Source organism: Dama dama, chromosome 10 (assembly GCF_033118175.1).
Source record: "Dama dama isolate Ldn47 chromosome 10, ASM3311817v1, whole genome shotgun sequence".
Classification (NCBI taxonomy): Eukaryota; Metazoa; Chordata; class Mammalia; order Artiodactyla; family Cervidae; genus Dama; species Dama dama.
Window position 1 is genome coordinate 19,967,187 of NC_083690.1, and position 23,630 is coordinate 19,990,816.

Genomic DNA, 23,630 nt, shown 5'->3' on the forward strand with positions numbered 1-23,630 from the left:
CAAGAACTTTATTGAACAACATATTCATCATTTTGTTCCACTACCTTCTGTAAATCTTCAGGCAACTTCATAATTCCATCTTCCCTCAAATTTTTATCTTTTTGAGCAAAAAGTTGTGCCAGGTGGCTTTTAGTCTTCCAGGGAATTGAAATTTTTTCCATTAAGAGAATTTTGTAAAGACTGAAATAAATGGACATTTGAGGGTGCAATGTCTGGTGAATATGGCAGACAAATCAGATCTTCCAGTTTGATGACCAGTTTTTGACCAGCTTTGCTTGGTCATTGAAGAAACATGTGGGCTTGCATCATCCTGATGAAAGGTTATATGTTTTTTTCTGCTGACTGATTCTGGATGCTCTTTGTCAAGGGCTGCTTTCAGCTGGTCTAACTGGGAGTGTTTGTTGGAATAAATTGTTTAGTTTTTAGGAAGAAACTCATAATAGAGGACTCCTTTCCAATCCCACCATATATACAACATCACACTCTTTGGACGAAAACTGGCCTTTGGTGTGATTGGTGATAGTTCATTTCACTTGCCCGATGATCTCTTCCATACCACATTATTGTACAGTACCACTTTTCATTGCCTGTCACAATTTGTTTTAAAAATGAAACATTTTCAATACATTTAAGAGAATCGCTGGGGAATATGGTCAAGGAGGTTTTTTTGCTTAACTTATGTGGAACCCAAATATCAAAGGTATTATCACAACCAAGCTGAGACAAATGATCTTCAATGCTTGACTTGAATATTTGCATATGTCAGCTATCTCCTGCGTGGTATAATGTTGATTGTACTCAATTAATGTCTTGATTTGATCACTCTCAACTTTAGCAGGTCTACCCAACCATGGAGCATCATCAAGCAAGAAATCTCTAGCATTAAATTTCACAAATGACTATGACACATTCAATCAGTCACAGCACCTTCTCCATACACTGCACAAACCTTTTTTATTTTTTTGTTTTGCATTTCAGTTGTGTTTTTACCTTTCTTGAGTTAGTAAAGCAGCATATGCTGAAAATGTCGCTTTTTCTTCCATCTTCAATATTAAAATGGCTACGCAGAAATTCCCCTTCACTTCATGGCAAATAGATGGGGAAACAATGGAAACAGTGACAGATTTTACTTTCTTGGCTCCAAAAGTCACTGCAGATGGTGACTGTAGCCATGAAATTAAAAGACGCTTGCTCTTTGGATGAAAAGCTATGACAAACCTAGACAGCATATTAAAAAGCAGAAACATTATTTTGCTGACAAAAGTTTGTAACAGTGAAAGCTATGGTTTTTCCAGCAGTCATGTATGGATGTGAGAGCTGGACCATAAAGAAGGCTGAGTGCTGAAAAAATGATGTTTTTGCACTGTGGTTCTGGAGAAGACTCCTGAGAGTTCCTTGGACTGCAAGGAGATCCAACCTGTCAATCCTAAAGGAAATCGATCCTTAATATTCATTGGAAGGACTGATGTATTGAAGCAAAAGCTCCAATACTTTGGCTACCTGATGAGAAGAGCCAGCTCATTAGAAATGACCCTGATGCTGGGAAAGATTGAAGGCAGGAGGAGAAGGGGATGACAGAGGATGAGATGGTTGGATGACATCACCAACTCAATGGACATAAGTTTGAGCAAGCTCCAGGAGATGGTGAAGGACAGGGAGGCCTGGGGTGCTGCAGTCCGTGGGGTCACAGAGAGTCAGACACGACTGAGTGATTGAAAAACAACAACACAGAAATTCACCAAATTGGTAAGTTTTTTTAAATGCATGCTGATATGAAGAGGTGGCAAGAATACACAGAAGAACTATACAAAAAGGATCTTCATGACCCAGATAACCACTATGGTGTGATCACTCACATAGAGTCAGACATTCTGGAATGCAAAGTCAAGTGGACCTTAGGAAGCATCATGATGAACAAAGCTAGGGGAGCTGATGGAATTCCAGTTGAGTTATTTTATATCCTAAAAGATGATGCTGTGAAAGTGCTGCACCCAATATGTCAGCAAATTTGGAAAACTCAGTAGTGGCCACAGGACTGGAAAAGGTCAGTTTTCATTCCAATCCCAAAGAAGTGCAATGCCAAAGAATGTTCAAACTACTGCACAGTTGCACTCATCTCACACGCTAGCAAAGTAATGCTCAAAATTCTCCAAGCCAGGCTTCAACAGTACGTGAACTGTGAACTTCCAGATGTTCAAGGTGGATTTAGAAAAGGAAGAGGAACCAGAGATCAAATTGCCAACATCCATTGGATCATCAAAAATGCAAGAGTTAAAGAAAAACATCTGCTTCTGCTTTATTGATGATGCCAAAGCCTTTGACTGTGTGGATCACAATAAACTGTGGAAAATTCTTAAAGAGATGGGAATACCAGAACATCTTACCTGCCTCCTGAGAAACCTGTATGCAGGTTAAGAAGCAACAGTTAGAACTGGACATGGAACAACAGACTGGTTCCAAATCAGGAAAGGAGTACATCAAGGCTGCATATTGTCACCCTGCTTATTTAACTTATATGCAGAGTACATCATGTGACATGCCGGGCTGGATGCAGCACAAACTGGAATCAAGATTGCTGGGAAAAATATCAATAACCTCAGTTATGCAGATTACAGGAAATGGCAACCCACTCCAGTACTCTTGCCTGGAAAATCCCATGGACGGAGGAGCCTGGTAGGCTACAGCCCATGGGGTTGCAGAGTCAGATACGGCTGAGCGACTTCACTTTCACTTTCACTTTATGGTAGAAAGCGAAGAAAAACCAAAGAGCCTCATGATGAAAGTGATAAAGGAGAGTGAAAAAGCTGACTTAAAACTCAGCATTCAGAAAACTAAGATCACAGCATCCAGTCCCATCATTCCATGGCAAAGAGATGGGGAAACAATGGAAACAGTGAGAGACTTTATTTTCTTGGGCTCCAAAATCACTGCAGATGGTGAATGCGGCCACAAAATTAAAAGGCTCTTGCTCCTTGAAAGAAAAGTTATGACCAACATATATGACAGGATATTAAAAAGCAGAGACATTACTTTGCCAACAAAGGCTCGTCTAGTCAAAGCTATGGTTTTTCCAGTAGTCATATATAGATGTGAGAGTTGGACTATAAAGAAAGCTGAGCACTGAAGAATTGATGATTTTGAACTGTGGTGTTGGAGAAAACTCTTGAGTATCCCTTGGACTAAAAAGAGATCCAACCAGTCCATCCTAAAGGAAATCAGTTCTGAATATTCATTGAAAGGACTGATGCTGAAGCTGAAACTACAATATTTTGACCACCTGATGCAAAGAACTGACCCATTTGAAAAGACCCTGATGCTGGGAAAGATTGAAGGTGGGAGGAGAAGGGGATGACAGAGGATGAGATGGTTGGATGGCATCACGGACTCAATGGACATGAGTTTGAGGAAGCTCTGGGTGTTGGTGATGGAGAGGGAGGCCTGGCGTGCTGCAATACTTGGGCTCACAACGAGTCAGACACGACTGAGCGACTGAACTAAACTGAGCTTATAGACAGCTGTGACAATATCATCTAAGAAAAATGTTTCAAACGAAGTTCAAGACAACTACATGCTACTAGAGGTATCTTATGGAAAATAATGAAAAGTCTTTGGCCAACCCAATATTAACTACTGTTATCATTCCCAAACTCTTGGGAAAGTGACCCAGAGTGCTTTGCAATACGTAGTTACCACAAATGCTATCTCATCGTCAGTGCTATCTTTCTAGCCCTGTTCCAGTCCTCTAGGATATCCTAGGAGAATACAATTAGCCTGGTCTGATATACTCAGCAAGCGAAAGGATCTCATGAACCCATGTTAGGTGTAGTCTTTCCATGGAAGTAAGGTGTTGAGAAACTAAGAGATATATTTCTTGCTTTTATCCTTTCTGTAATAGAATTGTGAGCTTAATTTAATATTTTCACAGTGATGGGGGCCCTGAAGTTGATGAGTGGACATAGTTTATGAGAATCAGTATTTTTTAGGTAATTCACAAGGCAACTGTTATTTCAACCTCAGAACTAATATAGTGCTTGAAATCAGGATCTCAGAAATAATGCAAAGGGACACTTCTGTAAGTCTACTCCCTCCCTGTGAGATAAATCTTTATTATAGTAAAATCCAAAATCCTGAAGAGTCCTTGCAGAAGATTACACCAAAATTACACTCCTTCATTCTTCCTGAGGAATTTAATTCCAATCCAGGTCCCTGGGAGGACCCAGAAAACAGGTGAGTATGAGAGATCCAAGAGCAAGTTGAATCTCAAGGTTGGGGATGCCTTTCCAAGGCAGTGTATGTTCATGTGTTCATGCATGAATGTGTATGTGGGTGTATGTGTATAAACTCAACCTCTCTGAGGCATCCTGGGCAGTAACCATGCCTTCACTTATTACTCCTACAAGTTAAATACGTAGCCAGATGAAGAGCACCTTCTCCCTCTCTCCTCCATATTTTATGCTAGTCTATCCAAATGAAATCAGATTGAAATGAGCATCAGGAAGCTCCCGGGTGCCTTTAGTGGTTAAGATTCCAGACTTTCACTGCCGTGGCCTGGGTTCAATCCCTGGTCGGGGAACTGAGATCCCACAAGCCATGTGGCCAAAAGAAAAGAAGAAAAGGAAAAGAAATGAGCATCCACTTTTTGGAGAGTAAGATGCATGCCTGTAGGAAGCTGGGTGTGTGAGCAAAAGAGACATTGTTACCAGGCAACCAGTTTGGTTCAGCCCTAGTTTCCTTGGTGATGATGGAGTGAGGGTGTGTGGGTGGTTTGTTTTATATAAAGACTCCAGTTCTTCCTCCTCCTTTCCTCCTTCCCTCCTTCTCTTTCTTAGGAAGAGTTGGAATGCATCTTCTCTTACCCATTCTCTCCCTGCAACACTGCCCATTTTCCAGTCTTTGGGTTTGGAATCAGACACAGCTTCAAATTACAAAAGAGCCTTTGCTACTTACTAGCTGTGTGCCTCTCAGCAAGTTATCTGCCTCTATAAACTACAGGCTCTTAATCTCTGAAATGTATATAAAAATGAGACAATGTATGTCACCACTTAGCGCAAAGCCTGACAAAAAATTATTAGTTAAGATCAGTAGAAGGAAATTGCTTCGAGTTGGTAAGTCTCAGAAATGGCTGTGGCCATCACTTTCTCAGAGCACTGTTTGGTGCTGGTGGTGAGGTTCTTGGAAATAAGGTTGGGGATGGGAGGGAAAACACAAGATGGAGATACACAGAAGCATTGATTTCTCTTCCTTACCCCCTCATTTATTGTCAGTTGGAGAAGCCTTTCCCTAATGAAAAAAGGAACCTGAATCATCCCATCCAGGAGGGAGAGGGGCAAGCTTGGCAGCTATTACTGAACAGTCACTAATGCTAGGAAAACCTCCTTGCTTACCGTGGACGTCAATGACTGTGAGGGCCCCGAGGGTGAGTCGAGCTCCACTGCTCAGCTTCCCTCGCACCAGCTGAACAATCTGTGCAATCTGATCATTGCTCTTCTTCAGAAAATCCTGGCAGGGGCATAGGAGGGAACAACATGTTAAGCTGTATTCTCCTGGTAATCCCTTTTCTGGAATGACACCATCCACACTCCATGGTCCAAACCAGACTCCTAGATGTCATCCCTCAATCTCCCTTTCCCTCAGCCCCAGTCATTAACCTCAAGACAAATTTCAGAAGCATAATGCTAACTGAAAGAAGTCAGATTTGAAAGTCTAGACACTGTATGGTTTTACTTTTATAAAGTTGTGGAAAAGATAAAACTATAGGGGCATAAAACAGAAGGGTACTTGCCGAAGGCTCAGAATAGTGACTACAAAGGGCAGGAGGAAAATTTTAGGGTGTGTGGAACTGTTCTGTATCTTGAATGTGATGATGGCTGCACAAATGTATGTGTTTGTCAAAACTCAGAAATACACACTAAAAAGGATGAATTTTACAATATATATAAATTTGGCAGTAAGCCAGAATTAACAAAAATAACTGAAACTCTTTTAGATTAGACAAAGGAAACATGAAAACTAAATGTAATTCTGGATTGGATCCTAAACCAGACAAAAAGATGAGTTTAAAAGGTTAAATAATAATATTGTATCAAGGTTGTTGGATATTGTACTGTGGTTATGTAAGATGTTAGTATGTTAATACACCTGGATGAAGGGTGTATGGGAATTCTTCGTATTATTTTTGCAGCATTATTTGCCGGTCTGACATTATTTCAAAACAAGTTAAACAATAAAAATGAATGGAGAACATATGAGACCACCCTTCACTCATCTCACCTTCCTTACTTTTTTGTTATGTGCTTCTGGGCAAATTATTTTAACCCTCTGTGCCTCAGTCTCCTCATCTGTCACATCTAGATAATTAAAGCTATTCTTCAAGTGATTTTGAGGAGTAAGACCCTGATGCTGGGAAAGATTGAAGACAGAAGGAGAAGAGGGTGACAGATGATGAGATGGTTGAATGGCATCACTGACTCAATGGTTATGAGTTTGAGCAATCCAAAAGATTGTGAAGGGCAGGGAAGCCTGGCGTGCTGCAGTCCACGGGGTCACAAAGAGTTGGACAGGACTTAGCAACTGAATGACAACAAATGTAAAGCACTTGGCACAATGTCTGGTATGAATAAAGTGTCCAGTAAATAGTGGTGGTTATTATTAGTTATAATATCCTTAACACATAGCAAAAAAAAAGTCTTTTAAAAATATTTATTTGTTTGGCTGTACAAGGTCTTAGTTGAAGCATGTGGGGTACTTTAGTTGCAGGATGTGGGATCTTTAGTTGCAGCATGCGAGATCTAGGTCCCTAACCAGGGATCAAACCTGGGCCTCCTGCATTAGAGGCGCAGAGTCTTAGCCACTGGACCACTAGGGAAGTCCCCTAAAAGGCTTTTTGATGCATCCCTGTTGCCCTTGGTATGTCTCCAATCCACTGGGGATAGAACTGTCCTCCACATCTCTCTTAACCACACACATCACACAGCAATTCTGGACCAAATTTCCCTTAGTTGCTGGAACGCACCGTGCTTTTCGTTGTCAGATTTTTGCACATTTTGGTCTCTCTCTCTCTCATGCTCTTCCTCCTGATCTGTGCTTGACTACTCCCTATTTATATTCTATGTCTCCTCTTAGACCCTGTTTTTCTGGGGCATCTTACCCTCTCTTACTTTTAGTTTTCTCCTTCCTTTCCATGATTTCTGGATCCGTGTACTTTCCTTATCACAAGTTTGATAAAATAGCCTTTAAAAAAAAATCTTTCTCACTTGACTGTAAATCCATATCAAGGACAATGACTGTTTGATTCACTTCTAATTCCCTTTCCCTAGCAAAGTTCCAGTTGCAGATGTTAAACAAATATTTGTTAAATGAACAATGGATCGGTGATAGAAGGAGGGATAGAAATTCTGTACCAACAACTTTAGGATGCCACGGCACATCATTCAGCATGCATGGTGCTCCAGAGCTTGAGTGTGTGATGGGAAGCATTCTATTCTTTACAGGTAGGAAATTGTAGCACACAGTTGCAAAAGTCAGAATTTTCAGTGTTTCTAAGGTTTCAAAAATTTACATGAAAGCAGTTTTCAAGTGTAAAGTGCAACACATCTATTAGGAATTATGAACAATAAATCTGTAAAAAGTGCAGCTGCTTGTTGTTCAGTCACTCAGTCACGTCTGACTCTTTGTGACCCCGTGGACTGCAGCACACCAGGCTTCCCTGTCCTTCACTGTCTCCCTGAGTTTGCTCAAACTCATGGCCATTGAGTCAGTGATGCCATCCAACCATCTCATCCTCTGTCACCCCTTCTTTTCTTGCCCTCAATCTTTCCCAACATCAGGGTCTTTTCCAATGAGTTAGCTCTTTGCATTAGGTGGCCAAAGTACTGGAGTTTCAGCTTCAGCATCAGTCCTTCCAAAGAATATTCAGGGTTAATTTCCTTCAGGGTTGACTGGTTTGATCTCCTTCCAGTTCAACAGACTCTCAAGAGTCTTCTCTAACACCACAATTTGAAAGCATCAATTCTTTGGTGCTCAGTCTTCTTTATGGTCCAACTCTCACATCTGTACATGACCAGTGGAAAAACCATAGCTTTGATATGCAGACCTTTGCTGGCAAAGTGATGTCTCTGCTTTTTAACATGCTATGTCTAATTTGCCATAGCTTTACTTCCAAGAAGCAAGCGTCTTTTAATTTCATGAGTACAGTCACTGTCTGCAGTGATTTTGGAGTCCCCCAAAATAAAGTCTGTCACTCTTTCCATTTTTTCCCCATCTATTTGCCATGAAGTGGCAGGGACAGATGTCATGATCTTAGTTTTTTGAATGCTGAGTTTTAAGCCAGCTTTTTCACTCTGGTCTTTCACCTTCATCAAGAGGCTTTTTAGTTCCTATTCACTTTCTGCAGTTAAAGTAGTATCTACATATCTGAGGGCTGGTGATATTTCTCCCAGAAATCTTGATTCCAGCTAGATTCCAGTCTTCTAGACAGGGATTTCATATGATGTACTCTGCATATAAGTTAACTAAGCAGGTGACAATATACAGCCTTGACATACTCCTTTCTCAATTTTGAACCAGTTCGTTGTCCCATGTCCTGTTTTAAGTGTTGCTCCCTGATCTGCACACAGGTTTCTCAGGAGACAGGTAAAGTGGCCTGGTATTCCCATCTCTTTAAGAATTTTCCACAGTTTGTTGTGATCCACACAGTCAAAAGCTTTAGCATAATCAATGATGCAGAAATAGATATTGCTTTTGGAATTGCATTGCTTTTTCTATGATCCAGCAGATATTGGCAATTTCATCTCTGGTTCCTCTGCCTTTTTTAAATCCTGCTTGTACATCTGGAAGTTCTCACTTCATGTACTGCTGAAGCCTAGGTTGAAGGATTTTGTGCATAATCCTACTAGTATGTGAAATGAGTGCAACTGTACAGCAATTTGAACATTCTTTGGCATCACCTTTCTTTTGGATTTGAATGAAAACTGATCTTTTTCAGTCCTGTGGCCACTGCTGAGTTTTCCAAATTTGCTGGCATATTGAGTGCAGCACTTCAACACCATCATCTTTTAGGATTTGAACTAGCTTAGCTGGAATTCCATCACCTCCACTAGCTTTGTTGGTAGCAATGCTTCCCAAGGCCCACTTGAATTCACACTCCAGGATGTCTGGCTCTAGTTGAGTGGCCATACCACTGTGGTTATCTGAGTCATTAAAATCTTTTTTGTACAGTTCTGTGTATTCTTGCCACTTCTTCTTAATCTCTTCTCCTTCTCTTAGGTCCTTGCTGTTTCTGTCCTTTATTGTGCCCATCTTTGTATGAAATTTCCCCTTGGTATCTCCGGTTTTCTTGGGGAGATCTTTACTCTTCCCCATTCTGCTGCTTTCCTCTATTTCTTTTCATGGTTTACCTAAGAAGGCTTTCTTACCTCTCCTTGCTATTGTCTAGAACTCTGTATCTTTCCTTTTCTCATTTGCCGTTCCCTTCTCTTCTTTCTCAGCTATTTGTAAGGCCTTCTCAACTACTTTGCCTTCTTGCATTTCTTTTTCTTGGGGATGGTTTTGGTCACCACCTCCTATACAATGTTATGAACCTCTGTCCATAGTTCTTCAGGCACTATGTCTGCCAGAACTAATTCCTTGATTCATTTGTCACCTCCACTGTATAATTGTAAGGGATTTGATCTAGGTTATACCTGAATGGCTAGTGGTTTTCTCTACTTTCTTCAATTTAAGTCTGAATTTGGCATTAAGGAGTTCGATCCAAGCCACAGTTAGCTCCCGGTCGTGTTTTTGCTGACTATACAGAGTTTCTCCATCTTCAACTAAAAAGAATATAATCAATCTGATTTCGGTATTGACCATCTGGTGATGTCCATGTGTAGAGTCATTTCTTGTGTTGTTGGAAGACAGTGTTTGCTACGACCAGTGTGTTCTCCTGGCAAAACTCTGTTAGCTTTGCCCTGCTTCATTTTGTACTCCAAGGTCAAACTTGCCTGTTAGTCCAGGTATCTCTTGACTTCCTACTTTTGCATTCCAGTCCCCTATGATGCAAAGGACATCTTTTTTTTGGTGTTAGTCTTGTAGGTCTTCATAGAACTTTTTATTTATTTTTTCTCTTTTTCTTTATTAGTTGGAGGCTAATTACTTCACAACATTTCAGTGGGTTTTGTCATACATTGACATGAATCAGCCATGGGGTTACATGTATTCCCCATCCCGATCCCCCCTCCCACCTCCCTCTCCACCCGATTCCTCTGGGTCTTCCCAGTGCACCAGGCCCGAGCACTTGTCTCATGCATCCCACCTGGGCTGGTGATCTGTTTCACCATAGATAATATACATGCTGTTCTTTCAAAACATCCCACCCTCACCTTCTCCCACAGAGTTCAAAAGTCTGTTCTGTACTTCTGTGTCTCTTTCTGTTTTGCATATAGGGTTATCATTACCATCTTTCTAAATTCCATATATATGTGTTAGTATGCTGTACTGTTCTTTATCTTTCTGGCTTACTTCACTCTGTATAATGGGCTCCAGTTTCGTCCATCTCATTAGAACTGATTCAAATGAATTCTTTTTAACGGCTGAGTAATATTCCATGGTGTATATGTACCACAGCTTCCTTATCCATTGGTCTGCTGATGGGCATCTAGTTGCTTCCATGTCCTGGCTATTATAAACAGTGCTGCGATGAACATTGGGGTGCACCTGTCTCTTTCAGATCTGGTTTCCTTGATGTGTATGCCCAGAAGTGGGATTGCTGGGTCATATGGCAGTTCTATTTCCAGTTTTTTAAGAAATCTCCACACTGTTTTCCATAGTGGCTGTACTAGTTTGCATTCCCACCAACAGTGTAAGAGGGTTCCCTTTTCTCCACACCCTCTTTCATAGAACTTTTTAACTTAGCTTCTTTGGCATCAGTGGTTGGCGCATAAACTTGCATTACTATAATGTTAAATGGTTTGTTGGAAATGAACTGAGGTCATTCTGTCATTTTTGAGACTGCATCCAAATACTGCATTTTGGACTTTTTTGTTGACTATGAGGGGTATTCCATTTCTTCTAAGGAATTCTTTCCCACAGTAGAAGATATAAAGGTCATCTGAATTAAATTCATGCATTCCCATCCATTTTAGTTCACTGATTCCTGAAATGTTGATGTTCACTCTTGCCATCTCCCTCTTGATGAAATCCACTTTACCTTGATTCATGGGCCTAACATTCCAGGTCCTTTGCAATATTGTTCTTTACAGCATGGGACTTTACTTTCACCCCCAGACACATCCACAATTGAATGAAATTTCTACTTTGGCCCAGCCTCTTCCTTCTTTTATGGAGTTGTTTTTCCACTCTTCCCTAGTAGCATATTGGACACCTACTGACCTGGGGGAGGTGGGGTGCTTATCTTCCAGAGTCATCTTTTTGCCTTTTCATTTTGTTCATGGGGTTCTCAAGGCAAGAATACTGAAGTGGTTTGCCATTCCTTTCTCCAAGGTACCATATTTTATCAGGCCTTGACTAGCAAGGACATGCCCTTCAGCCACTCCATGGAGCTGGATGATGCCTGGGGCCCTGGTTGTCCCACTGCTGGCCCATGTTTAGTGTGTAGACCTGCACAGGCTGGAGGGTGTCTGTCGATATGCTGCCTGGGGGGCGGAGCCAAGGCCCTGCTGGAGTTGTTAGGAGTGGGGTCTACAGAAGGCTAGAGCCAAGGTTGGAGGATGCCCAGGAGTGGAGGGCTCCCTGGCCTTGCTTCTGCTGCTGGCCAACCTGGGGACAATCTGCTGCCTGCATGGCCCACTGCTGGTCAAGCTCTGGACCCTCCTTCCCTCCCCTCCAGTTCCTCGACATTATTATCCAGGCTCAGCAAGCCTGGCTGCCCAGAGGGGTGTGCGCATTGCTTTTTGGACTCCTGCCCCATTGTGCTAGGAATCTGGGGTGCTGGTTACTACCCTGCTCCTGCCTCGACTTCCCCCATGATCCCTCCCCCATGATCCCATGCTTCCCTTGCCAAAAATTGCAACTTGGTCAAATACTAATGTTCTAATTTTAATGTATAAAGCAAAATATAGCAAATTAAAATATATTCTGGCTCCCAGATAATCATATTATATAGGGGGAATAACAGGAAGTCTGATGTGATAATCATAGAAAATTACACCATGGTAAAAATGTTGGGAATGGGGTTACCATTTACTCAGTCAAAAAATATTTATCAAGCAACTACTTGGCAGTGCAATAACCCCCTGAGATATAATAATGAGCAAACCAGACACGACCTTTTCCCTGTGGGGTTTATAACCTATGATCTTAACACTGAATAACTTACCGGCATCTCACTTAACAGTAGTAAGGTGTGGTGGTATAATTCCTTTCATTTTATAGACAAGGAGACTGAGACTCAGGTTAGGCAACTTGCCCATGGTCACATAGCTAACAGGTGAAGGTATCAGAAGTTGAACTCAAGTCCATCTAGGTCCTGAACTCTCAAGTATAGGCATTAGTAGCAGAGTTAAGGGGAAATATGTGTGTCTGGATCTGAAGATAAGCAGGACCTGAGTATTCATGGTTTCAAGAGAAAGCTGAAGAAAAAGCTAGAGGTGGGTGAGTGTTGGACTGGGGGTGGTGAAAAGGGATATGGTGGAGGAAGAAGAGAGGAAAACAGGGCCAGGTGGCTTCTTGGCACAGGAAAAAGATGAAGAGGTCTCTGTTGGTAGAAATTCTGCCAGGTTGGCACTTGGAAGGAAAGGCTGATAAAAGTTAAGATCCTTTAGCCTAGAATTTCTATCTAGGAAGAAATGTGAGAGTTCCTGCACTACAGAACTTGAGGATAGTCCTAATTTCAGACATGTGTCCTGAAGAAAACCCTGACTTCTGTGACACCAAGGGCCTGTTTCTTTTTTCTTTAGAAAAATGGCACTCTAATTATATGTCATTCAAATAATAATCTAGCTTAAATCTCCTCTATAAGCTTCATGACAGGCTCACTTACCGGTAGGGTTTTTTCAATCAGGGCTTGGGAAACCTCCTTGGTCCAAAAGATGGAGGAGACACAGATAACCACCTGGCCAGGCCACTGCAAGACCCATTGATTACGCGGAACCTGGGAAAGTGCAGGAGGGCAGTTTGCAGGGTCAGTTCATCTTGGGTGATTTTAAACTGACTTCCTAAAATATCCACCACGATCTTATCCCCTCAACAAAACCAAAAGTCATCCCCAGCCTCAAAGGTTACATACAAGTCTTAACATTTCTGGGATTATTGATTTATGTCTTCTTCCCTCAATTTTATAAAAAAGAAAAAGATCCTCACCAACAATTTCATTAATTCCATCACCTACAAATTGGCACTTGCCATCTACATCTACAAGGATTAATTAGGAGCTGCAGCAGCTGCTGACCTTCAACACCCCTCCGAAAGGAGCTCAGGGTGGAGATCAGGAATAAGTCACTCTATGCTCCGGGAAAAACTGGCAGAATAGGTCTTCAGATAGATATTTTCAGAAGATGATTTTATGAGCCCAATTCTTGCAAATCCTCTTATCTAGAAAAACACTAAAATCCTTCATGGTGGTATCTGCTCCTTGTGATTAGCAGTAACCTTCATGAGACTAGAAAAAAGCTTCTGTAAATAATGTGCTTGATTGCGCATACTCCCCCTTCACCAAAATCACATATACACGGACCTTCCCTCCTTTACCTCTTTGGAGCAGTTTCTCAGAGGTGTCTGAAATGCTGTCTTCTGGCTATAGTCCTCATTTTGCCCCAATAAAACTTAGCTCACAACTCTCACAGTAACAGAGATAGAGTACAGGGACAAAGTAGGTGATTAAATAGTTAATCCCACTAGGGGATTGTAAGTAGGATAAATATGGGAGACCTCTGTAAGTTAATGAGTATGCAAGAAAGCAGGTTCGCTTCACTACAAGAGGAAGCAGCTTGTTTAGCAACAAAACCATGCAACAGAAGCATGAGACATGCCCCCAGACAATAAAACAATGGGGGCATGAGAGCCACATCTTTCCCAGTGAACTCAGTGCGTTAGCGACCCCTAGGCCATGCTCTCTGCATGCATAAAAAACAATAATTTGTGGGGCTAGCTTGGTCACGTAGGGACAAGAAAACTCCCCTGCCCAACTTGAAGGAGAAGCTCATGATGGAAGCACAATGTCTACTTAAAAAAGACAAAGAAATTCTTCCTTTGCCCACTTTTTCTTTGATTATGATTTATGTCTTCTTCCCTGAATTTTATAAAAAAGAAAAGGATCCTCACCAACAATTTCATTAATTCCATCACCTACAAATTGGTACTTGCCATCTACATCTACAAAGATTAATTATGAGTTGCAGCAGCTGCTGACCTTCAACACTGTTCCAAAAGGAGCTCAGGGTGGAGATCAGGAATAAGTCACTCTACGCTCTGGGAAAAACTGGCAGAATAGGTCTTCAGATAGATGTTTTCAGAAGATGATTTTATGAGCCCAATTCTTGGGCTCTTTCCCTGTAGGTTCTTGGTATCCTCTTGCCTGCCCACTTGTAAGCCTCACAAGCATCTTATTCTAATAAATCACTTTTTACCTATCACTTTGCTTCTTGCTGAGTTTTTTTCCTACGCTGAGACAGAAAGGACTATGGAAATGGAGCTCTTTTCAATGTTGTGCATTTTTTTCAATCAATAACTCTTTTTTTTTTTTAATGCCCCCATCTATCAAGGTGTTGTTCAAAAAGTATTTATATAACTACTCTTTTTGATAGCTACATAATATTGCAATACTGCCCCACAATTTTCATAGCCATGACATCCCCCAACTTTTTTAAACTTCTCTGTAGATAGATAGAAATTATCCACAGATAGGCAAGTTATGGCTTGAGAGCCATGTCTGAAGTTAGGTTGTAACACAGTCAGGCCATTGTTGAACCTATCATCTAAGCATGCTTTTGCACTACAAAGGCAAGGATAAATAGTTGTGACTGGTGTATACTGCAGAGTGAAAATCATTTGCCATCTGGCCCTTTACAGAAAAAACTTGTCTGGCTATAGATGCAACTGTGTGAAATAACTTCATGTAGGTAGCCATTTTTCTTTAACTTAATTTTTGATTTATAATGTATCAGGGGACAAAGGACTTGGTTTTCCATTTACAATACAAATACTACTGAGAGAGGCAACAGTGTCAGTCCTGGGTACATCAGTGGGAAGGTGTTAATTGAATATTCCTTTCTTTAATGGAAAAAGTCCCGGGGGTAGGGGTGGGGGCCTCAAAGTGAGAAACACTTAAAATAGAGGAGACTAAAGATCTAGTTAACTTTTTCACTCTCCTCTGTCAACTTTCATCAAGAGGCTCTTTAGTTCTTCTTCGCTTTCTGCCGTAAGGGTTCACGGGGTTCTAAAGGCAAGAATAATGAAGTGGTTTACCATTTCCTTCTCCAGTGGACCATGTTTTGTCAGAACTCTCCACTGTGACCCATCTGTCTTGGGTGGCCCTACATGGCATGGCTCATAGTTTCATTGTTAGACAAAGCTATGGTCTGTGTGATCTGCTTGATTAGTTTTCTGTGATTGTGGTTTTCATTCTGTCTGCCCTCTGATGGATAAGGATAAGAGGCTTACAGAAGGTTCCTGCTGGGAGGCTCCTTGGAAGAAGAGCTATGACCAACCTAGACGCAATCTAAAAAGCAGAGACATTACTTTGCCAACAAAGGTCCATCTCGTCAAAGCTATGGTTTTTCCAGTAGTCATGTATGGATATGAGAGTTGGACTATAAAGAAAGCTGAGCACTGAAGAATTAATGCTTTTGAACTGTGCTGTTAGAGAAGACTCTTGAGAGTCCCTTGGACTGCAAGGAGATCAAACCACTAAATCCTAAAGGAAATCACTCCTAAATATTCATTGGAAGGACTGATGCTAAAGCTAAAGCTCCAACACTTTGGCCACCTGATATGAAGAACTGACTCACTGGAAGAGACCCTGATACTGGGTGAGATTGAAGGAAGGAGGAGAAGGGGACGACAGAAGGTGAGATGGTTGGATGGCATCACCGACTGGATGGACATGAGTTTGAGCAAGCTCCAGGAGTTGGTGATGGACAGGGAAGCCTGCATGCTGCAGTCCATGGGATCGTAAAGAGTTGGACATGACTGAGCAACTGAACTGAACTGAAAGATCTAGTCTGCCAACATTAAACATAAGAGTAATTGTGACAGGCTCTTTTCCCTTATGCCTTCTGTTACACAAGTCACCTAAAGTTTTGGGAGCTAAATGAGTTGTGCCCTTTGGAGTGTCAACTACAAATTGCCACTTGCCATCTACCTCTATATGGATTAAATCATGTGCTGCTGCAGTTGCTGATTTTCAACATCCCCTAAAAGGAGTTCAGGGTGGAGAGCAGAAATGAGGCACTCTGTGCTCTGAGAAAAACTTGCAGCACAGGTTTTCAGACAGACATTTTCAGAAGCCATTTTTTTTTTAAATGGATATTTATTGGTTTATTAATAAATTAGTTGTCATTTGCTTTTCCAGTAATTTTTCAGAATATCAATACATATGCCCAAGATTATTTCAAGTGTTATGGAGAATATATAAGAAGGAGAAGACCTAAGCTTTGTTCTTAAGTACTTTGCAGTCTAGCTTGATAGATGAGACAAATAATGGACAGTCAAAAAAAATCTCTAATCAAGTGTCATTTTGTATGACATATATACTGAAATGTTACAGATATTCCAAGTGGGACTTTTTCCTGAGAGCTGGAGAAGGGAGGATAGTTTATTTATTTATTTTTTTCCCTTTTTTTTTTTTTTATTAGTTGGACGCTAATTACTTCACAACATTTCAGTGGGTTTTGTCATACATTGATATGAATCAGCCATAGATTTACACGTATTCCCCATCCCGATCCCCCCTCCCACCTCCCTCTCCACCCGATTCCTCTGGGTCTTCCCAGTGCACCAGGCCCGAGCACTTGTCTCATGCATCCCACCTGGGCTGGTGATCTGTTTCACCCTAGATAGTATACACAGAAGCCATTTTTATTAGCTCAATTCTTACATCTCTTTACATCTAGAAAAGCACTAATACCCTTCATAGTGACGAGTGCTCCTTGTGACTAGCAGAAACCTGAAAAAATATGTGCTTGATTGCATGCATTCCCCCTTCACCAAAATTACCTGCTCCCTACCTCTATGGAGCAATTTCTCAGAGCTATCTGAAGTGTTGTTTCCCAGACTATAGTCTTCTTGTTGCCCCAAATAAAACTTAACTTGCAATTTTCACATTATGCAATTTTTTAAAAGTAAACAGGGCATGTGTAATGTTAATGAAAAACCTAGGGGAGGGGATGCCTAATTGGGAAGGGGCTCTAAATAAACCTCTTGCCATCAATTATTTTCACAGAAAGGACTGGCCCACAGCAATCAAAGGGTTCCGGCTCATAGGATATACTGGTATGGGCTGCTTATAACTGTAAACCTTTCGTGTTCAGAACTATATATACTGCCCCAGGATTTATAGGGAAAAAAAAAAAGAGGCACAGAGGGGTCAGGTGTTACTTATCAGGAGAGGGATGGGTTTTAGTGGAAGACAGGCTTCCATTTAACCTTGTCCCCCTAATTTTTCTTGGTGTACCAACACCCTGGCCTGTGTATCTCAGTTTTCATTTACCTGGACATATGCTTCAATCCCAAGTTTAATAACTTCCTGCATACTGGCAAGCATCATCTGTTCCACCTGCTGGAGCCATTTTTCCACCATGCCCTGCAGGTTGAGACAGACAGACAGGCAGTGACAGTTAACCAAGCCTGGTGGGAGGGACCATGGGCAGAAGCCAGCTTTCTCTCAGCAAAGGGCTGGAGGGAGGCCAAAGGTCTGTACACCTTCAAGCCAATATTCTTTAACTACTGGTTACACTTATTTACTGTATTCTCAGAAGTGTATGTTTCAAAACAGGGACAACAGAGACTTTTTAACACACATTTCTTCCACATCTTCTGAAAGACAACTTCTTAGGAGACAACTGACACATTTATACTTCAGACTGAGAAATGAGACATTGCCTGCCATGTCACTAAATAAAAGAAGTTGCAGCCACCAGCAATTGCAGCCACGCCGTGTCCGCTGAAGGTGATCCCTGAGGGAACTCAGGAAGGAGGCAAAGAATACCTGCCTATAAGCTGCAGTCACCTCCAAGGGTGCAGCTTGAGGAAACTCAGGATGTGAAAACACAGGATACTGGCCCCAGACAGCTGAGGTGGATATCAAAGGACTGATTTCAGTGAGCACAGACTCTTGCATCTTCTCGTACATAGAAAAGCACTAAATTCCTTAACTTGTGATATCTGGTTTTCTTTCATTAACAATAATTTTTTGACATTCAGAAGTTGCAAAACTCCTAAATATCTTGGCTCCTCTCCAACCTCCAGCAGTTTTCTCAGGCTTACTTGAGATGCTGTCTCTCTAACTTGACGTCCTAAGAATGTACGCTGAATAAAGCAGAACTCAACTTTTAGGTGGTACTTTTTTTTTTAGTCGACAAGTTCATAAAATAAATTGTTCATTTCTAATTGAACAGTTTTAATTCTTGCATTATTCCAGCAGTCCTCAAACTTGGCTGAGCACTGGAATCATCTGGAGTTCTTTAAAAATTATGGATTCCTGAACCCCACTCCCAGACATTCTGATTTGATTGGTATGGGACGCAACCAGGGCAAATGGATTTTTAAAAATTTCTACAAGTAATTAGAATGTGCAGCATATTATTCAGTGTTAGAATTTCAGGTAACTCTACCTGCTGACTTCAAGTGCTTGTAAGCTAGCTGGTGTTTGGTTCTAAGGTGAGATTCCTAGTTGCTGAAACTTAAATGTGTGGGTGGCAAAAATGGTCTACCAAGCAAGGCCAAGAATGCTAGTCTATTTCTACTGTGAGGTGCTGTCAAGTTCAGCAAGAGTGGAAGTAACTTACATTTTACTCGTTATATAAGGGCATATGTATGAAAAATGTGAGTTAAATGGCATTAAATCCATGATGTATTATTGACCTTTAAAAACACCTGCCCCTACTGAACAGTTTATTGATCTGATTGGATCTCTTTGAATTTGGATCTGCTCATGGGGATTTAAACAGTATTAGTTGCTTGGATCTGGCTCCTGCTACTGTCTCCACATCAAGTTTTGTTGAAATGTTTCCACAAATTTAGGGTGCCATGTGACTTGCAGTATAATCTCCATCTTAGAGATGAACAAGCAGACCCAGAAAGGTTAGTTCCCCAAAGTCTGCTGTGCTGTGTGCTTAGTCACTCAGTCAAGTCTGACTCTGCGACCCATTGACCTGTAGCCTGCCAGGCTCCTCTGCCCAGGGGATTTTTCAGGCAAGAATACTGGATTGGTTGCCATTTCCTTCCCCAGAGGGTCTTCCTGATCCAGGGATCGAACCCACATCTCCTGTGTCTCTTGTATTGCTGGCAGATTCATTATCTGCTGAACCATCAGGGAAGCCCCAAAGTTACCCCATCATCAAGTTGTGGGATCTAAATGTTCCACACTCAGTCTGAAACCAGAGTCTAAATGCTTAACCAACATATAATCTGCTTCTCTCTGTTTTGCTGTTATAAAGAAAAGAAATAAAAAAATGGGTAAATGGAATTACTTTGGCTTGAACTGGGTAGATTTTCTGTTTGAATGGAACGATTTCTTTTTCTGAGCTGATCATGCCCACAATCTCCAGACTGTCTGTAAACTCCAGCTTGGCAATTCCTTCAAAGCACTTCTTCAAGTGTGGCTGCACCCGGAGAGGGTCCTTTGTCTCTGACAATATCTCCAGCAGCTCATCATTTGATAGGAAGAAGAACCTATTTCAAAGCAAAGCAAGATGGCTACTGGAATCTCTTCTAAGAGCTTCCCAACAAATTCCCAACAAAAATAATACTCCCCAACAGGTAGATGACACTCTAGTGAACACCAGCTACTTCTAGGGCCTTATCTAAGGCCAACTCCCCTTCACCATTTTTCATCTAGGGCATAGAGACTGGAGACTGTTTTGACTCAGAGGAAAAAAAAAAAAAGATGAAAACTGGTATATGTGGGTTTTATATGGCTGAGTGTGAGGAGTTGGTATCAGTTGAAAGACATCTAAACAGAGCAGTGGTTCTTAACCTTGTCTACAGCTTAGAATCATCTGCAGAGTTTAGGGAAAAAAAGTTTCAATGCCAAGGTTCCACTGCCCAGAGATTCCAATACTGATCTGGGATCTTATATTTTTAAAAATCCCTGCTGATTCTAATGTGCAATCAGTGTTGAGAACTACTAGGCAGGAGGAAAGAAAACTTCCTTATCTTTCCTTATTCTCAGAAAATGTTACAGGTGGAAGATAAGTGCACATTAATAATGAGCTTATTTATGTGCAGAGGGCTTTATCATGTTTTATATTAGAGATAATAAGATAGCTTCACTCTCTTGCTTAGACCTTAAAGGCAGGGACAGCAAACTTTCAGAAAATGTGCTAGGGATAAACCTCTACAGTAACCACTAGGTTTTAAGTTCAGTAATGGAAAGGTCATATAATGACAGCTTTCACTGTATGTATTGTTGTTCAGTTGCTACGTCATGTCCAACCCTTTGTGACCCTATGGGCTGCAGCATACCAGGCTTTTCTGTCCTTCACTATCTACAAAAAGGCCACAATATTTGTAACTTCTTTGCTCAAGAGGTGAAGTCTGTTTTCACATCTCTTGAAACTTGGCTGGCTGAGTCCTGCTTTGGCCAATAGATTTTTGAAAGATGTGAATTTGCACTAGTTTCAAGCTTAGACATCAAGAGGCCTTGAAGTTTCAACTTTCGCTGCTCTTGGGAACACTGCAACCATCACCATATGAATAAACCCAGGCTAGCCTTCTGGAGGTTGAAAGACATTTGGCCCAATTATCCTTGCTGCCCTGGCCAACAGGAAGCTAACCACCAGACAAATGATTGAGGCCACGGACTGCCGGTTGACTGTGGTCAACATGAGTGATCCCTGATGAGGCCAGAAGAACTACCCAGCTGAGCTCTGCCTAGTTTTCCAATGCACAGAATTGTGAGCTCAGTAAACAGTTGCTGTTTTAAACTTCTAAGTTTGGAGGTGCTTGTTACGCAGCAAAGCAAACTAACACACTGTAACTGTAATACTGAATGGATAATTGAATTGATTGAAGTCGCTCAGTCATGTCCAACTCTTTGCGACCCCATGGACTATGGCCTACCAGGCTCCTCGGTCCATGGGATTTTCAAGGCAAGAGTACTGGAGTGGGTTGCCATTTCCTTCTCCAGGAGATCTTCCTGATCCAGGGATCGAACCTGGATCTCCCACATTGTAGGCAGACGCTTTACCGTCTGAGCTACCAGTGAAGCCCCTGAATGGATAGGAATAACTCAATAATTATTTGTTGGCTGGTTGACTAACTGTTATCTAATTAGGATGTCAATTTCTCCCACTCCCAAGTGAAATTCAAATAGGTGATCTCTATGGATTCATCATGTGTGATAACGAATAAGGCTCAATGGCCATAAGAGTAATAATTAGTATATTTGTATAATTTAAAACTAAAAATATTATTTAGCACTCTGTATTTTCAAGATAAAATTCATTTAAAACATGTGACTATCAAGAGCATTTTCAAAGTCTTTTCTGAGAGTGCTTACTTTTATTCCATAAAAATACACAAAGAAATACTGATACTTTGTGTATGTAGTTAATTAACTTAGGAAGAAGATGAAGCTCAGAGAATTTAAATAACTGAGTGTCTTATCCAGACTACTTGAATTTGTCCATTTACCAGTCTTATGCTTTTCAGCAAGTTTTGTTTCCTCATTTGTAAAATTGGGGTAAAAACAATGTTAGCAACTTCATAGGATTATTATAAGGGCTACATCAGGTAATATGTGTAAGCACTTAAAGTGGTGACCAGGCATATGGTAAATACTGTATTAATGTTGGCTATTATTCATATTTTTATTAGGAAAAACATTAGTGGGTATATGATTGGAAGCTCATATTTCAGAGGTTTCCTCTTAAAGTTTTGTGCTTCCAAGTCAAGGTTTTTTTCACTATCTGTGCTATACTAAACAACACTAAAGCCCTTAGCCAAATGTGGCTATTTACCTTTAAAAAATTAATACTAAATAAATTAAAATTTTACTGTCTAAGTTACACTAGCCACATTTCAAGTGCTGGATAGCCATATGTGGCTAATGACTCAAACTGAGGTCTGCTTAACTCCCAAGTCCAGGCTTTTGAGTACTATATCCCCCTAGTTGGGTGTATGACCAAATGGCTCCACTGGTGTCCATTCAAAAGTGAAGTCGCTCAGTCGTGTCCAACTCTTTGCGACCCCATGGACTGTAGCCCACCAGGATCCTCCATCCATGAAATTTTCTAGCCAAGAGTACTGGAGTGGGTTGCCACTTCCTTCTCCAGGGGATCTTCCCAACCTGGGGATCGAACCTGGGTCTCCCACATTGCAGGCAGATGCTTTACCATCTGAGCCACCAGGGAATCCCGGTGTCCATCCAACCTCACTTTAAATAGTGACTATGAAGACATGCCTTACCCCTGAGAGCTGTCTCTTGGGGAATGGAAAACCTCTAGAGAATATGAAATAGATGTGTGTGTATGCTTAGTCGCTCAGTTGTATCCAACTCTTTGCAACACTATGGATGGTAGTAGCCAGGCAGGTTCCTCTGTCCATGGGAATTCTCCAGGCAAGAATACTGAAGTGAGTTGCCATGCCCTCCTCCAGGAGATCTTCCCAACCCAGAGATTGAACCCAGGTCTCCACACTGCAGGTGGTTTCTTTACCGACTGAGCCATCAAAGAAGCTCATGGAATAGATGAGTAGAAGCCAACTCTCAGTATAAAAAAAATGTAATTCTACCAATATATGGGTCAAGAGGGCAAATTCAAACAAGAGAATATTAGATACCTGGGAAAAAATAGTCTCTTCTTCTCCAAGTAATCATTCAGCCCTTTCTGGATGTCCTCCAACAGAAGGTTGGCTTCCTGAAGTCTCTCAGCCATCCGCGGCTGGTCCGCTGCCATCAAAACCCTGGTATCTTTCACCTGGGTTCCATAAAAAGGTGATAATCATCAAGGGGTTCCCAGATTCTGAGACTGATTACTGTAACGAGTGTGTGACTAGTGCATCAATTAATGACCCTCCTAGCCTAATCACCTCCTAATCCCACAAAGGTGACCACTCATAACAATACCCTTTTGCTCTGGTCATGACTGAATGGGGTGGGGTTGAGCACCTAAAAGCAACAAAGACAATTATATTTTTATTACTGGGATTGTGGAATTCAGACCATGATATTCTATACTAGTCTGCTCCGGCCCCTTGAACATTTGTTAAATAACTGAGTAACTGAATATAGCGAATTATTTGAATTCTAAAATTATTCTCGATTTATAAGTTTTATTACATTATCCTGTAACAAATAAAGTCTTATATCTCATGAGGAATGGGAGCTAAATTATCCAAATTTAAATAGTTAACTCTACAAATTTGGGACTTCAAAAGGTCACTAATTTTAATATTTCCTATTCCCATGTTTGAATTTTTAATAACAAATAACCAGAAATTAAAAAACTATAAAGATATTGAATTTGCAAAAATCAGCT

The 23,630-nt window shown here is 41.1% G+C and overlaps 1 protein-coding gene across 1 annotated transcript in view; it reads right to left on the bottom strand.

The window, feature by feature from the left end:
- DNAH3 (dynein axonemal heavy chain 3) overlaps window positions 1–23,630 on the bottom strand; it is a 240,635-nt gene that overhangs the window by 138,333 nt on the left and 78,672 nt on the right. Inside the window, exons 24-28 of the mRNA XM_061152967.1 lie at window positions 22,933–23,069; window positions 19,623–19,824; window positions 17,642–17,734; window positions 12,977–13,087; window positions 5,385–5,499 (exon numbers count right to left, since the gene is read on the bottom strand). Of these exons, the coding sequence (XP_061008950.1) occupies window positions 5,385–5,499; window positions 12,977–13,087; window positions 17,642–17,734; window positions 19,623–19,824; window positions 22,933–23,069 (658 nt within the window). The remainder of the gene's footprint in view (window positions 1–5,384; window positions 5,500–12,976; window positions 13,088–17,641; window positions 17,735–19,622; window positions 19,825–22,932; window positions 23,070–23,630) is intronic.